The sequence below is a fragment of the Nelusetta ayraudi genome, unplaced genomic scaffold (genome assembly GCF_046127955.1).
Source record: "Nelusetta ayraudi isolate G7.1 ecotype Tasmania unplaced genomic scaffold, CSIRO-AGI_Nayr_v1 ptg000011l, whole genome shotgun sequence".
Classification (NCBI taxonomy): Eukaryota; Metazoa; Chordata; class Actinopteri; order Tetraodontiformes; family Monacanthidae; genus Nelusetta; species Nelusetta ayraudi.
In genome coordinates this window covers 10304682-10320604 of record NW_027466061.1, presented here as the reverse complement: position 1 = coordinate 10320604, position 15923 = coordinate 10304682, and the positions used below count along the sequence as shown (strand labels likewise).

Below are 15923 nucleotides of genomic sequence, written 5' to 3'. Positions count from 1 at the left end.
TCAGGTTTATTTCTTTTAGACCATGGAACAGTTCCTGTCTTCATTGATCGCAGGTGCAAGCGGTAGTGAGATGATTTGAACATGTTACGGCCTTCCTGCAGGCCCTGAATTTCCCTTTATCGAAAGACTCCGCCCATGCCGGCTGCATAAGGACAACAAAACGAGCGCTCCCAACACACGCTGCTTTCGAACTGCGCAACGCGCTCTCTGCTTTCTCATTGGCCAGCTGCGCGCTGACACGCGCTGACAGTTGTGAACAGGTTGTTTGTGGGTGACAACGACTAGCATCACACACTAACAGCGGAGCCGCTAACGTTAGCTGAGCGGGCAGGGCACCGCGGGCCATTTACTTTTTTCGGTGGGGTTATTCTTTAGTCCAGGAGAGTGCTAGCCGAAAAGATCGAGCGCTTTTCTGAGCACGGCGACGATGTCTGTCCCGGCGGGAGAGGGATGAAGATGACCACTGTGTTATGTCGAGTTGTGTCACTGTGGCTGTGTGTAGCCGTAGTTTGTCGGTAAGTTCAATATACCTAATGTATTCTGCGCAAGTGTTGCTAACGTGTCCCTGTATAAGCTATGAAAAAACCCCTAAAACGAATGAACACAGCCCTAGTTAGTGTTAAACGTCAATGTACGTGTTACGTTGCCTAGCTCGCAAGCTAGCTAGCGTTGACATCATTTAATGATGTGGCAGCCGCTGACTTGTGACTTCTGTCCGCGGCGCTATTAGTTGTACTTCGTAGCACGCTAGCTGACTAAACATCCTGGTAAACCGTGGGCGGACTTGCTGACTCGCTGTCGACACACACTCTTAAACGTGAAACTTGAGCATTGTGCAACTTAGTGATACGACAGAGGGTTACTTCAATGACATGGAGCAAGATTGCGCGCGTTATCGGGCTGACCTGAGCTCTTGCTGAGACGTGTCCCGCTAACTTTGTTCAGAGGGACCTGCTACACACCCAAACGCATATGCTGACTCTTCGTCACTGGCATTTTCTGTCAAGACTCCACACTGACGAAGCAAACGTCAGCCTCCCTATCAGATTTGCTCCTTCAGCCCTTCACTCGACGAGATTAAGGGGCTTTGCTGTCAACTGTATGTTGTGGACTGTGTAGGTCTGAAGCGACACGGCAAAGCCAGCAGTAAAGGAGATTATAGGGGGTGATTATGAGCTGGTGCCGTGGTGTTCAGGGATAATAGCAAAACGTTAAACGCGCCGATGACTGCATTCGCAGGAGTCGAAAGTTGTCGCGCGGTATTAAAGATTTGTGCTGGCAACATTGACCTGACCTCGTTTCAGCGGAACTCCAGAACTCGTTCTCATTGGAAGGCGTCAAGTGTGTGACTGTGAGCACTTGACTCGCGCTGCTGTTAACGTGTTGTCCATCCTCTGTGTTGTTCTCTGTCAGTGTGTTGTCATATTGTGGTTTGATACATGCGAGGCACCCTTCACGCACTCAGGCCTGTAATAACAGAGGACTTGTCGGGAAGCGTCTCAACCATGCGTGCAATGTTCCAGTCCAAACTCCATGTTTTCTAGCCACGTTCTCAGCCAGGCCTGCTTTCACGGCAACGTTAACTAACTTACTCAATGTTGTTGCTATCGTTTTACTCCCAAGTACTCGCAAGGTCACAGTGATCTGGTGGTCAGTGTTGCATCATTAGACTCTGCTGTCACTGGCATAGATAAACACTTGTCTCCTGAATGTGGCTCAAGGTCGGTGTTGATGAAAGAACTCAGTTTTTAGGTGCTTTAAAGTTTGCAAGTTTGCTTTTGTATATACAGTATGTGACTCAGATCTGCTGTGGTCTACCATTCAAATTGATGTTTCCTTTTCATATTTTGAGCTGCTGTTAAAGTAATCATTTACATATAAGCAATCTATTCAGAGAAATGTTTCATTATCAAATGGCTTTGACTACCTTCCCCTTTTGTTGTAGCTATCATTGCTGCTATATCAGTTGCACAGAGACGGATGGAGAGTCCCAGAGGCCGGTGTCCTCACAGGATGTCGGCTCGGAGGAAGAGGCGGGGGAGAAAGTCCACGATCTCAAGGTAGCTTCTGCTGTGCCGTACCAATCACATTCATCAACATTATCTACATGTCATTATGTGCTCCCATCAGATAACATTTTGCATTGTTTCACTAATATCTGCATGTGTGGTGACCTTTTTATATACAGGTTGAAGGAGGCTTGTTAGTACCTGAGGTGTCCATGTCTGGCAATGATCGGCTCGTAGAGGACGATCAGCCAAGAGAGGAGCAGGCAGCAGCAGCAGCAGCAGCAGCAGCAGCAGCAGCAGCAGCAGCAGAACAGTACAGACAACCATATTCAGAGGTGAGAAACAATACACTGCACTGTCCTGCTCTTCATCATCAATGTGTGTTTCATCAATCAGTCTCACGTCAGCTGATAAGCTTGCAGATTTTACATTTCCCTCATCAGCGTCTGTTTTCCCATCAGACCACTGAGGTGGAGGAGCCACTTTTGGATGTGGAGTTGAAGGCAGAGGACAGAGTTTCACCGCCTGTGTCGTCTCCTGAGCAAATCACAGAAGAGCCGCTTCCTGAAGCTGCTAATACTCAAAAGCAGGAAGCAACATCTCTACACTCCTCTCCTGAGCCTGAACCTGCTGCTGAGATTAAAGATGAGTCTGGCGCAATTGATCTTCAGGATGACACCCCAGATAGGTAAGGTGTTATTTATTAAGACTTCTTCATGGTTCAACTGCAAACAGGTCATGGCTTTAAACAAAATGCTTGCCGGAATAAAATAACGCGAACATATTTTGCTTTTTTCAGTGTGCCTGCTGAAACCTCTGATGTAGCTGCAGCTGAGACGACTGAAGCCGACAAGCCTCCAGCTGACTGTGAAGATGAGAAAAACCCATATGATACTGACAGGTGGGACGAGCTAAAAATATTCACTCTCATACAGTTTTAGAATATTTGTCAGCTGGACTCTGATTGCTTGGGCGTGCTCATAACTTCCTCCCCTCACCTCACAGCAGTCCTCCAACTATCTTGGAGAACATCTCCAACGTCCACGCTGCTGGGACCAAAACCCACACGGAGCCTCCTCTGACCTCCGCTGCCGGCCCCGGCAGTCTGCACTTGGAGTCCAACACGTCGCACATGGAGCAAGTAAGGAACTCCGACAGCACCTGAGCTATTTTCCTCTCCGTGCCAGAGGAAGTGTCCCAGCTCTGCTTTCCTCATTATCTTGGACAGGCCCAGAGCTCCCCTGTTGCCGCAGACACAGATTCTAGTGTGAGCTCTAAAGACCCTGAGGACATCCCCACTTTTGACGAGTGGAAGCGGAAGGTGATGGAAGTGGAGAAAGAGAAGAGTGAGAGCCACAGTCGTCTCAGCACCACTGCTCTGCCACGGTTGGCTTCAAAGTTGTGATCTGTTGTGAACGTTTCCTCCTGAATAGCTCAGTCAGTTCACACTGCCAACAACGGTGCTCCCCCTGCGGTGAAGAAGGTCCAGAAGAACTTCAACAACTACGCTTCAGTGGAGTGTGGGGCCAAGATCCTCGGCGCCAACCCGGAGGCAAAGGTGCCGCACGTTCCGAGCCACAACCCAAGAAGAACCCGTTCTAGACGTTTGAAATGATCGTAGACATCAATTTACTTGCCGTGTTGTTCCGTGCAGAGCACTTCGGCCATTCTGATGGAGAACATGGACCTGTACATGCTCAACCCGTGTAGCAACAAAATCTGGTACGTCACAGTTTAGCTTCTTCTTCCGCCGTGTTCTCTCCTCCTGAGCCAGACTGAGTCCTTCTGCTCTCCCTCTCCTCCTCCAGGTTCATCATTGAGCTCTGTGAGCCCGTCCAGGTGAAGCAGTTGGACATTGCCAACTTTGAGCTTTTCTCCTCAACTCCCAAAGACTTCCTGGTTTCCATCAGTGATCGGTATGAGCTCTGCCATCAAACATAGGACTTCCTTGTATTTTCCTCATGTCGGAACACTTTTGTAATGAGGTGTAATTCTGCTCCCGCAGGTATCCGACCAACAAGTGGCAGAAACTTGGGACGTTTCATGCTCGAGATGAGCGAACCGTTCAGAGTTTCCCTTTAGACGAACACCTTTACGCTAAATACGTCAAGGTGAGCTGTTTTACTCCTAGTGGCTGTTGTGCTTCACAGTTGGCAGACACCCCGCCGAGTCACACTTGAGCCGTTTCTGAGAACTCTCTGCCTGAATTTTCTCAGCTTTTCACCTTTTTTCTTTTCTGGGCAGTCACGAGGTGTAATTCTGGATAATATGCTGGAAAAGTGTAAAATGAGACTGTCTAGCTGGGGTATTGGTAGCATCGTGGTTAATTTGTTGTATTGCAGTGAAAAGAAACTGACCTTTGTTCCTGTTCTGAATGCATCAGTACATTGCTTTAAACTTGTCTCTCTCTTTCTCTGTGTCCTCGCTTCAGATGTTCACCAAGTACATAAAGGTTAGCCTGCATTTCCATCAGCGCTATAAACTAAACTAAACTTCTAACAGTCAGGTCTAACCTGCTTTGCTTCCTGCAAAACTAATACCAGGAAATACTGCATACAGTGATTTGATGCCCAATATTTAGTTTTTTTGTGAATCAACTGTGGGAAATGATCCGTTTCACTGAGCTCTTGGTTTTTCTCAGTCTTAGATTGTTTATTTTAGTGTCATATTGATTCTACAACAGATTCTCATATTTGCTGATCACCGTGTACATTTCCTAAATAGTATCTGACTTTTGTTTTGTCGTTTTCTCCAGGTTGAGCTGTTGTCTCACTTTGGTTCTGAACATTTCTGTCCCCTCAGTCTCATCAGGTAACAAACACTCGACACGAGCCTGTAATTGAGGAATAAGAGAGCAGAGATGTTTAATTACTTTTTATGAATTGAACACTTTATTTTCCATGTTAATTATTTAATAAACAAAACTGAGGGTTTTCTGACCATTCCTTTGAACTTTCCCTCTACAAGAACTCTAGCTTGTCGCAATACATTTTATTTTTGACATGTGTGCAGCTCACCCTTGTAGCCGCATGTGTTATCAGTTCCCCCGGTGTGAAGTGGTGCACATGTAAACACATGGGCAGATCCACAGGTGGATGAATGGGTTTACATAGGATCCTGGAAGCAATCCAGGAATAACCACTGTGTGAAAAAACTTGAAAGGGGCAGTTGGTGACCTGCTTTTCTCCTTCGCAACAAAAACTCTCTGAATTCTCATTAAAGTTACTTCAGCTCACTTTTTTCTGTCTGGTTTCTGTTTAAATGCATGAAGTAGCGTTAAGATGCAATAAATCAACTGTTACTAATGGGCAACATAATGGCAGACAAACGTTTGGTCCATTCCTTCCTCCATCCTCTTCCTCTTTGCAGCACTCAAGCGATGAGTGACATACACATGACATGCATCCTTTTGTAGTCTGTGGCTTCCTGACATTTGCTTGTTGTTAGGTGCTTGACAAAGACTTTTCTGTTAAAGTAATCTTGTCTATATGTTCGGATGTCTTCTGCGCCCCCTACAGGCTATCAAATGTAGTTGCATTTGGTTGTAGAAAGATTTTATATGTATATATTTTTTGTCATCTTTGCATTTTTTGAATGTATTTCCCCTCCAGGGTGTTTGGTACAAGCATGGTGGAGGAGTATGAGGAGATCGCTGATCCCTCTGAGAGACCAGACGATCCCGATGACGACTTGGGTAAAATCTGACAACATTTTGTATTTACAGCATCTGCACTTAGTTTTCCTCCTTTTATCAATAGTTCTAAAAAATAACTTGGAGGTCGCTCTGTTTTAAGCTTTGCACAGTGTTGCTTAATAATGTAAGGGAATTAAATAATGAAGTTGTTCAAAGTACCCAGGCCTTGTGTTTGAATTCAATGAGGCAGATTTATACAACTTACCACACTGATGTACAATACATGTTGACAACTCCTCCCCCTACAGACTATCCTGCTGGATATGCATCTGGTGAAGCCAAATCATCCAAGAACCTGATTGGTTCAGCCAAAGGTAATTTTGCGTATGCCAGTGTGGATGGCTTTGAAGACGAGGCCGCTGCTCAGCCTGTAGCCACTCAGCACTCTGCTGTTTATGTTTCCTTTGCAGATGCCATCTTGAACATGGTGAACAACATTGCTGTCAATGTCCTGGGTGGAGGGGAGCCAGAGATGCAAGGTGCGAACGGTGCAGTGAGAGAGTTGTGCTGATAAACTATGTTAACATCCTGTTTTGCCTCACAGTCTCAGGATGGTTCGCCTTTCACCTCAGCACTGTTTTGCACCTTTGTCTTGCAGGAAACGTCTCATCTCAGCAAGTGAACGCGACTGAGCCGTCGACTCAGCTTGAAGCCACTGGCCAGACTACTGCTCCACACATTCCCCCAGTGTGAGTGAGCACAGAGCAATTTTGAATTCACAAGTGTGGGTGTGGAGATTGGAATGTGTGTGTTCATGCTCGAAGTGATTCAGTGTTGCATAAATCAGGCTTCCGTGTTAATGCCAAATATCTTCTATATGAAGGTCTTTGCCTGTGCTGAAACATTGTTGTTGTTATGGTGATTTATCTTTATTCCTGTACTTGGCTCCCTCCAGTCCAGGTACTGAGCAGGAAACGGGTTCACCGGACCCGGAAGCCCCTGAATCCTCAGCATCCTCTGCAGAAACCTCAGAGTCAGAGACAACTTCCCCTGAAGAAAACGTAAAGGAGCTCCCCCAAGTGGAGGAAAAAGTTATTATTCCTTTAGGTCAAGACGAGGAGGAACCCATCAGCTCCACCATCACCCTCCTGGACAAGGACGAGGAGCTGGATGAGGACAAAGAGAAAGAGCGGGATCATCATGGGCGCCGGCGGGGAATCCAAGACTACTGCACGCTGCTGTCTCCATTTTCCTCCTTTTGTTCTTGTGCCGCTTCCCTGGAGGAGTATCTCCACCAGCAGTGCTCAGCCTCACTGCACAAAAAAAGGAAATGCCAGGCGCTGCACAAACGGCAAACGATTCATTCCATGAAAACACCTGTTTGGCACCAGAGCGTGTTTCCCACCGCCTGCCCCGAACAGCAGCAGCAGCAGCAGCAGCAGCAGCCCCCTGGCGATGAGGTACATCAGCCCCGTGAAGAAGAAGAACAAGCTGCTGAGCCCGAGCCAGAGAGCCGAGCCAGCCCGTCGGAAACGCCGCCGCCGCCGCCGCTTCCAGAGGCCGCAGGAGAGTCTCCTGAAGAGCCTGCTGGGCTGGAGGCGGCCCAGCTGGAGCCCAGTCAAAGCTCCAACCTGCCCAGAGCCAGCGCCACCGACTCTTCCTCCGCCAAGCTCACTCCCATTGTGAGGACGCCGCAGCTCTCTTCCGAGGAGCCGGAGAACAATCAACACGTGCCAGCTGAAGAGGAGCTCGCAGAGCCGCCGGCCCAGACGAGCGGCTCCGCCCACAACCAGCCCACCGCCACGGGAGGCGGTGCCGTGATGGAGGAGGAGGAGGAGGAGGCGGCAGAGAGGGAGAAAGCTGATGGCGGAGCTCCTCTGCCGGAGATGATCAGTCCAGTGAAAAGCCCCCAGGCTGCAGGTCACACTCAGGTTCTCCGTCCCAGCCCCCCCCAAGCTGTGGAGCAGAAGTCTGAAGCGCCTGCTGTGCCCGACGCCGACGCCGGCGTCCCCGAGGTCGCCGCCCCGCCCGCCTCTGACAGCCTCGCTGAGCCCGAACCCTCCGCCGACCACGCGCTAGTGGACGGCCTCTCGGAGGACGCCTCGGCGTCCCCCCCCCCGCCGCTCCTGCCGGTCTCGTCCTCCCTCCTGGACATCTACGCCGACCCGCCCAACGGCACGGAGCAGAACGGGAACCCGGTGCACGGCTCCAGCCAGAAGGAGTCCGTCTTCATGCGGCTCAACAACCGCATCAAGGCGCTGGAGATGAACATGTCGCTCAGCGGGCGCTACCTGGAGCAGCTGAGTCAGAGGTGAGGAGCCGCAGTCCAGCCGCTGTCCAGCCGCTGTCCAGTCTGAGTTCGGCGTTCTCACGTTTGGCTTTGTTTCACTTGCAGATATCGAAAACAGATGGAGGAGATGCAGAAGGCGTTCAACAAGACCATCATTAAACTCCAGAACACCTCCAGGATAGCAGAGGAGCAGGTGAGGAAATCAAGGGCTCTCAATGATAAACCATGCTGTGCAAGCCGTTGTTACACCGCCCTCTAGTGGAGACTCAGTCTCAGTCTCTGGTTCTTGACGCGCAGGATCAGCGGCAGACCGAGTCCATCCAGTCGCTGCAGGGCCAGCTGGAGAACGTGACTCAGCTGGTTCTGAACCTGTCTGTCCGAGTGAGCCAGCTGCAGATTGAGGTGAATACAAAGCCGCAGGCACAACGGACTCATCCTCACGCAGTGCGGCAGCAGGGGGCGTTAGTCACTCTGTTCCCACAGACGAGAATTAGGACGACCTGTGACTCCTACAACCTGTGACGCATGTATTAAACAAAAAAAAACAACTCTTTAACGTTGATGAGTGCAGTTGTAAATTACAGATTTAATGGAAAAGTGTATCACAATCTGTGATTATGTAAATTCCAATTTTCTGTTGTTGACCTCAGTCAACTTGTCAGTCAGACAACTTGTCTTACAAGCTGTGGTGTCAGAGAAAAATCACCAAACGCTTAGCAGGTCAGATACATTAATTCATGTTTATTATTAGCATATTACATGTTGCAAATGTATTTTTAGCATCTGAATTTTGGTTAAAACTTGTGTTTCATGCCAGTGCATGTTAGTTGTTGTTAGTGCAGGCTTCCACTCCACTGTCATGCTTCACCGTCCTCATACTCTGTCATGGCTCCGGCTTGTCTCACAGGTGGCCGACAGGCACAACTACCTGCTGCTGTCTCTGCTGTTGTGCTTCTGTCTCGGCCTGCTGCTGTTCACCCACCGCCGCCACTCTGCCGCCGCCGCCCCCGTCCCTCTGGCCGCTGACCTGGAGCCTCCCACAGCCAAGAGCTACTCCTGCTGCCTTCCTGAAAGGTAGGAGAGACCCGACGCTGCTGCTTCCTGCTGAAAATGTAGACGTGTGTACACAGGTGCATTGCTCGTGTGTAAGATCCTGAGTGGAACGTAGAAAAATTCCACTCAGGAAGGCAAAGTCGTGACTCCAGTCGAGAGGTTGTGTGTGTGATTAAGGATTCAGCTCAAAATGAGCGATTGCAGCCCACAGTCTGAGGTTACGGCGTCTTGAAAGGCTCTGAGTCATTAAGTCACTTTATTGAGACGATTAATCATCAAGAACGTCACAGCTGGAACCCACTAAGTGACGGCGCTGCCACGAACGTCGTCCGGACAAAGGTTCTACACGGCGTCATTAACCTCGCAGTCACTGTTTCCCAAGCAGACAGTTCTCTGCCTGCGACGAGACGGGCCTGAAGAGGAGCGCGTCCTACCCGCTCATACACTCGGAGTCGCTGCAGCTGGCCACGGCTGGAGGTAGGCGGGGGGGCACAAAAAGGATGTCTGTTGGGAATTTTCATCATTGGTTAAAAACAGAAATCAATCAAATCAATCAAATCAATCTTGTGCTGACAGATGCAGACATGCATGGAGACAGCACCCACGGTCTGTGTCCAGCAAACAGGAAGGTAAGTGGAGAGAAATGCTGCTGCGCTCCATCGAATGAACAATGAATGTTTCTAAGAAAATATATCTTCCATATGCCATCTGTCATTACACTCTACAGAAATAAGAAATGTTGAACTTTTACCCCCCTTGTTTTCTTTTTTTTTGAATAAAATCTGTGGAAGGTCACAGCTTGAGTTTTAGCAAAAAGCTCTAAATCAGGGGTGTCAAACCCAAATACACAGTGGGGCCAAAATGTAAAACTTGGACAACAGGAATTGCTGTTCCAGCATTGATATCTACTGAAAAAATCTTCCTCCAGATAGAACAGTGAACCTTTTTATATGGACCCAAACAGCTTAATACTGTACAATAAATAACTTAATATTGCACACATGCAAAATCGACTTTCAAATCTGGGTGATTTAAGCGTGCTACAGATCGTGGAGGCGGTGGAACGAAGGAACTTCATTGGATAGAAAACCTTTTTCAGCGGTGAGATTTCACTGACGCCGTTTCTTCCTCCTCCGTATCTCCCCGCACAGAGGAGACGGCGCAAGGTGAAATCCCTGGACAAGGTGGACACGGTGACGGCCTCCTTCCTCTCCACCGCCGAGCTGTGCAATGGCGGCGCTAAATGCAACGGCGCCCCCGCCGTGCGGCACCCGGCGCTGCTCACGCACACGCTGATGCCGCCGGCGTTCAGAGACTCTGCGTCGGAGGGCAGCTCGGAGGGCTCCTCGCACTCCGACGAGCCGTCCTTCTGCGGCATCACCACGGCGTGCACGCGCATGTGCGATGGACTCCCGCCGCCCAAGACGCGGGCGGACAAGCGGGCATCGAGACGCAGGCGTCCGAAGCATGGCGGCTACGTGGTGGCGGAGCTGCTGCAGAGGGACGGCAGTGAAGCGACGCCGCCCATTTCTACCATTCAGGACCTGATGAAGGCCAGGACGGAGCCAAGCTCCGGGGCGTTCGGGCCCAACGCCGGCCTCTCGGTTCCACTTTGATTCGAGTTCTCCTCCTGCTTACGCTCCACAAGGTCCACGTTCATCTCTGTTGTCACGGGCAACTTAACGCTACGATGTGAGACAATCGGTTTACCTCTCCAGTGGGGATTTTGTCCGTCTTTATTTTATTTTTTTGCCAGATGTTTTTATTTGTCAGACTTCATATCGAAGGAATGTCTTCCCTGCTTTGCAATAAAGCTTCTTTGTTGCTCACCAGGATTGTCTGCTCGAGGTGCATATTTAACAAATAAATTACTCTATAAAGTTTCACTTCTTCTTTGTTGATTAGCAACATCCTTTGGAAAATAAATCTGTCTTCTATATGTTGTCATTTATTAATCAGTTGACAACCATTGCAGCGAATAGGCACAAGTCTGACGTAAGCGTTCCTAACTTCCTAACTAGTGCACAAAATGATTTTCATAAATTGCTGTAAAATGTGATGGCATCTAGTGGTAAGAAAGCATATTGCAAACGGGTTGAATACACATATCGTTAGCTGAATAGCATAGTTGCCTAAATCATATTTGAACATTTTGGGAAAACAAGAAAAAACAACTTTTTTTTTTTTTTTAGCAAGCACATTGTTCTTTTTGTTTTTTTTTCCAGATATCACAATTTGGGCCAAGAATATTACTTAGGCAATTATGCTATTAGGCTACCGATATAATTATCAGGTGAAGTCATGCGTCCACAGCCCTGTGTGCCACCAGCAGGTCCAGACAAAAATAGTCAAGTGTGGTCACAAAGATCTCTGCCTTCTGCCTTCACCCCTGTGCTAGTTGGCTGTGAATTCCTCTATAATTTGAGCTGAGATTGGCCCAGTCCACTGCTCGCAGGGTTGTTCACTAGCTTCAAGTGGATAATGTCTCCATCTGGGCTGCAGCCGAGTAATTCTTCTGACCCGGCACGACCCTGGATCGCTGGAAGGTAAGACGGCAAGAGAAATAGATGTGCTGTCTTCCAGAGGGGACTAAGGAGGAAAAGAGAAAAAAAAAACATGCTGTTGAAGGGGGAAAAAAAACAACAACAAGACGTCCTCACCTGCTGCACGATTTTTGAGGACGTATCCAAGGTTTGCAGGCAACAGAATACACTACAGCGCTGCTCCAGAAGGGGGCAGTGTAACCGTGGTATAAAGTCTCATTTCATAATTTCTCCCTCCTCCTGTTACTGTCACTACTTTTTTCCATGTGATGAGTCACTACACAGAATGGAAGTAAATCACTTCAAGGGCTAATGCTTCTCTCAATCCGCCCCACCCATTTTCTTGACTCACCCCAGATCACACTGCTGCCTGGTTTTTTCCAGTGCTCAGACTGTTTGGTGCTGTGGACGCGTCTCTCTGCAGCACTCTGACTGAGCGGGTGTTTCAAAGGTAGCATCCCTCTGATCCGCCGCTGCATTTATCATCATGCAGCTCCCAAGTTGAGAAAAAAAAAGGATTACTTCCATCATCATCATCATCATCATCATCATCATCACTTTTTACACAGAGCATCTCTGCCTCTTCTCCCTGTGGTCAGGCGCCGCTGCGCTGCGAGCAGTGTTGGATGTGAGAAATTAGGTTAAAACCTCTTTATTCATCTGACCCGGTTGGGTCGCGGGAGACTCGGGCAGATAAACATGCCTGATGCTCTTTCCCCCCCTCCCTGTCTCCTCCCCTTCATTTTGCCAGCACAGTTCCTGGGTTCCTCTTTGCCCTACCTCGCTGCAAAGATTATCTGTAAATGCACGGCTGCAATCCTCTTTTCCCAGCCACTCTGTTTTCTATCCACACTGCTGTTATGGAGGGCGGGGTGGAGGGTGGGGTCGGGGGGGTAGGTGGGGTAAAATATTCCCGACTGGGCTGCTGCTGTGTGTGTGATTTCATTTTGGTGGTCCAGGTGTTTACCCTCCTCTCTTGTCAGGCTACCGGCAAAAAAAAAAAAAGAGGCTAAACAGAAACAAAACATTTGAATCTTAGCAAAATTGTTTGAATTGTAGATATACACATTAATATATGTATATATATATATATGTATATATACATATATATATATACATATATATATATATATATACATACACACATACACACACATGTATATATATGAGTTCTATTTCTAACAGCATCATTAGCTTGTTGTCTATTACTTGATCATATCTAACTCTCATCGGTCTGTGAAGGTCAAAGGTCACCGTTGTCCTGCACACCATTTCCTCCAAATGTCGACCTGGACCTGAGGACAAACCTCTCACTGCTCTGACTCACTTTGACCTATTTCACCCCCTCATACCTCCCAACCCTCACTTGGAATCCAATGATTCCATATACTGCAATTTAATAAAGCAGCCAACACCGTGAGATTTCATCTCTGCCCTGCGGCTGCACTCTCGTCCAACTTTCCATCTCTATTATTTAAAGTTATTCCAAACTCTTGATTTGTTCGGCGGTGTCGCTCTCCACTCTGACTTTGTGTTCACCTCACGGCAACGTTAAGGTCGCTGCATCTTTCCTGGCGGTGATAATCAGTAACTTTGCTTTCTACTTTCTACGTCACGAGCTGATCCAAATCCAAAGGGCTTGTTCCAGCACAGCAACAGGGAAAAAGGCAGCTATCTAGCTAGCTATCTAGAAATACTTGGTGTCTTAGTTGACATGCCAGTAATGCTAAAATACATGTTAAAGAGCTGTTTCTTCATTGTAGGTCCCCTTTAACATGCGGCTAATGACCAGCCAGTGTCTTTGACGTCAGACCCGATGACTGAACACATTCAGTCAGCGCTGTGACTGGAGGTGGCTCATATTTCATAAAGCGCTGCCCGAATGGAGAACACAACCTTGATTTGCGAGTGAGAGCCTGCGCACGTTTTTCTTCCTTCAGTGTGTGTTCCTCTGAACCCCCCACCCCCCACCTCCCTTCTTCCCCCACCACCACCACCGTCCTGCTCTGCCTCTGAGCGGGTGGGAAGAGGTGTGTGTGTGTGTGTGTGTGTGTGAGAGAGAGAGAGAGAGAGAGCGAGAGAGAGAGAGAGAGAGAGAGAGAGAGAGAGAGAGAGAGAGAGATGGTGAGGAACAGAGGATCTCGTCAGCGCATGTGATTGGAGAATAATCCTCTGGGTGCTTTGCTTTCTTGGATTTTTGTGTGTGTGTGTGTGTGTGCGTGTGTGTGTGTGTGCGAGAGCAGTGTGGATTGGGGGGTTGGGTGCTGCTGATGGGAGGAGGGGTTTAGTCTTTGATGTTCTGTGGATACCATTGGAGACCACTGCATTAAACAGGACTTTACGCTCTCTGTCATGAAGTGTTTTTCCCTCTTTTTCACCAACTTCATGAGCCCTCCTGTTAATCCCCCCCCCCCTGCTGAAATTGCGCTCCTCATTACACTCCTGGGTTTGCTGCGCTTTGCGATTTGGAAGCGGGTTAAGTCGTCTTGATGGTGGAGGCCACAGGCCAGGAGGCTGCTGATGAAACGATGTCGGCCATGACTAACACCTCAGTGGAGCCAATGCTGCCGGAGCAGCGACCAGGGCACCAGGGAGCTCTGGTGCCAGTGCTTTCCTCCCAGACAAAGTACTGAGGTGGCAGTGGACAGAGGAGGTAGTGTCTTTTTGTCTAAAAAAGGCAGAAACCTCGAGCAGGTCCTGACTCTTACATTAGCAAACAATGGAATGGAAAAGTGACAGCAGTGAACAAGAGCAACAGTAGGAAACCAGGACAGAACAACTGTAAAATAACTACAAAAAAAAGTTGTAAAGGAAAAGAACGGAGCAGCAATGTTTTCTTACAGTAATTCTGCTCTAGATAAAGCAGAATATTTCTCTTCTTAAGTGGAAAAAACCCTCAAAATGAAATGAAAATATTAAGATGTTTGCTGTGCAACTACTGATGAATGTGAGGATATTGAGGCACAGCTTTCACCCAGACTGACAACATGATAGAAATCCTGAAATTCACACTTGTCTGGTCGCCCCCGTGAAATATTTCTGAAGGTGCCGCTGCACTTCTGGAGTGTCAGTTTGTGATTGTGCCCAGTGTGCAGAGCCTAGGTAGACTGTCAAAAAATAAAAAATAAAATAAAATGCTGCTGCCAACACGCCACCCTTGAGAATGCCTGGGCTGCAGGTGTGTGTATGTGTGAACAACAGCCTCGTGCAGGGAAACTTCCACGTTTCACTTCCGCTTATTTCCTCAGCGCCAATCTCGTCTCGTCACGTCACGTGACCTTCCTTCATCTCCCAGAACCACGAGGCGTTTGCGTCTGTTCCCCCGCGAGACCCAAGCCTCGTTCCCAGGCTTCATAATGGACACGCTTTCAGATAAATGCATGCCAATGTTCACGTTCACATACAATATTGAGTCCCGCACTCAACACTCACTCACTCACTCGCTCACTCGCTCGCCAGCTCCCTCCGCGGGTGTTGCACACGGCCGAGACGCCGCACAGATGAGATGTGACATATTGACTAAATACGAGAGAGGATGCGTACCGTTCGGCCCGGAGTAACGGATGATCACGCATGACGTGCACTTTCACGGAAGCATGTAGCCTAACCTTTTCGCCGCTGACGGGTGACTCATGACTCTGAATGCCAAAAGGTGAGCTGATGCTTCTAACTGGAAAGGAGAGAAAAACAAAATTAAAATTAAATAAAATTTTTTAAAAAATCCTCTACACCCTTGCAAAACTTTCTACTTTTATTTTTCCACATCGTTCAAAACATCATTTTGATCTTTCACACGAGGAGTCGCATGCGACACGTCTCGCTGCACCATTTAACACACATTTAGCACAAACGTGTTAGCCGGATTAGCTAGCGGTACAACTACAGCGTTAAACTGAATATTAATGTTAATGGCTCGTGTGATTCATGAATTATTAGAAGGCCTTTAATGAGGTGGCACATAAAATGAAGGATAATGGCAACCTCATTTCAAACATGAAACGCGTCCTCTGTAATAAATCACACCCGTCGTTGTCGTTCGCAGCAGAGGACAAACATTTAAAGGCCCAACGTGTAAACATTTCAAAGAGATCTCGTGACAGGAAAAATAAATAAATAAATAAATCTGTATTTGGATGAAGGCAACATCAACAATCATGTTTTCTTACTTATCACTATTGTTTGCAATATATTTTTTGACCACTAGATGCTATTGAAGTTTACGCACTGGGCCTTTAAGTGCAAAGCTGATGCATTATGCAGCTTCACTTCCATTTAAAAGTCAGTATTTTAATATACTTGTTGTCACTTGCTAAATTCTAAAACTTGACGCATTTAGTCAGAAATGATGTCAGGTCACATGGCAGAAAATTATTGCATTTCATTTCATAGATTTA

At 47.9% G+C, this 15923-nt stretch overlaps 1 protein-coding gene across 7 annotated transcripts; it reads left to right on the top strand.

Annotated features, from left to right (window-relative positions):
* Positions 1-141: 141 nt before the first annotated feature.
* Positions 142-10818, top strand: LOC142884824 (SUN domain-containing ossification factor). 7 transcript variants are annotated; one of them, XM_076020748.1, is made up of 24 exons: positions 142-515; positions 1946-2060; positions 2189-2344; positions 2453-2697; positions 2809-2910; positions 3018-3150; positions 3238-3355; positions 3443-3567; positions 3664-3731; positions 3818-3925; positions 4015-4120; positions 4441-4461; positions 4765-4820; positions 5621-5703; positions 5952-6017; positions 6114-6182; positions 6302-6392; positions 6599-7954; positions 8039-8126; positions 8231-8335; positions 8841-9007; positions 9369-9463; positions 9545-9615; positions 10138-10818. In XM_076020748.1, the coding sequence occupies exons 1-24, from the start codon at positions 451-453 to the stop codon at positions 10600-10602; spliced, it is 4074 nt and encodes a 1357-aa protein (XP_075876863.1). In that variant the 5' UTR covers positions 142-450; the 3' UTR covers positions 10603-10818. The 7 variants fall into 7 exon arrangements, with proteins under 7 accessions (XP_075876863.1, XP_075876864.1, XP_075876866.1 ...); XM_076020749.1 differs by having other exon boundaries at positions 143-515; positions 2471-2697; positions 3015-3150; XM_076020751.1 differs by having other exon boundaries at positions 143-515; positions 3015-3150; positions 9372-9463; positions 9563-9615.
* The last annotated feature ends 5105 nt before the right edge of the window (positions 10819-15923 follow it).

Excerpts from the sequence above, each read along its gene's own strand:
- LOC142884824 (XM_076020746.1), top strand. The coding sequence starts at position 451 with ATGAAGATGACCACTGTGTTATGTCGAGTTGTGTCACTGTGGCTGTGT. Across the intron at positions 7,955-8,038 it reads CTGGAGCAGCTGAGTCAGAG|ATATCGAAAACAGATGGAGG; the intron begins GTGAGGAGCCGC and ends TTTCACTTGCAG. Across the intron at positions 9,008-9,368 it reads TCCTGCTGCCTTCCTGAAAG|CAGACAGTTCTCTGCCTGCG; the intron begins GTAGGAGAGACC and ends CTGTTTCCCAAG.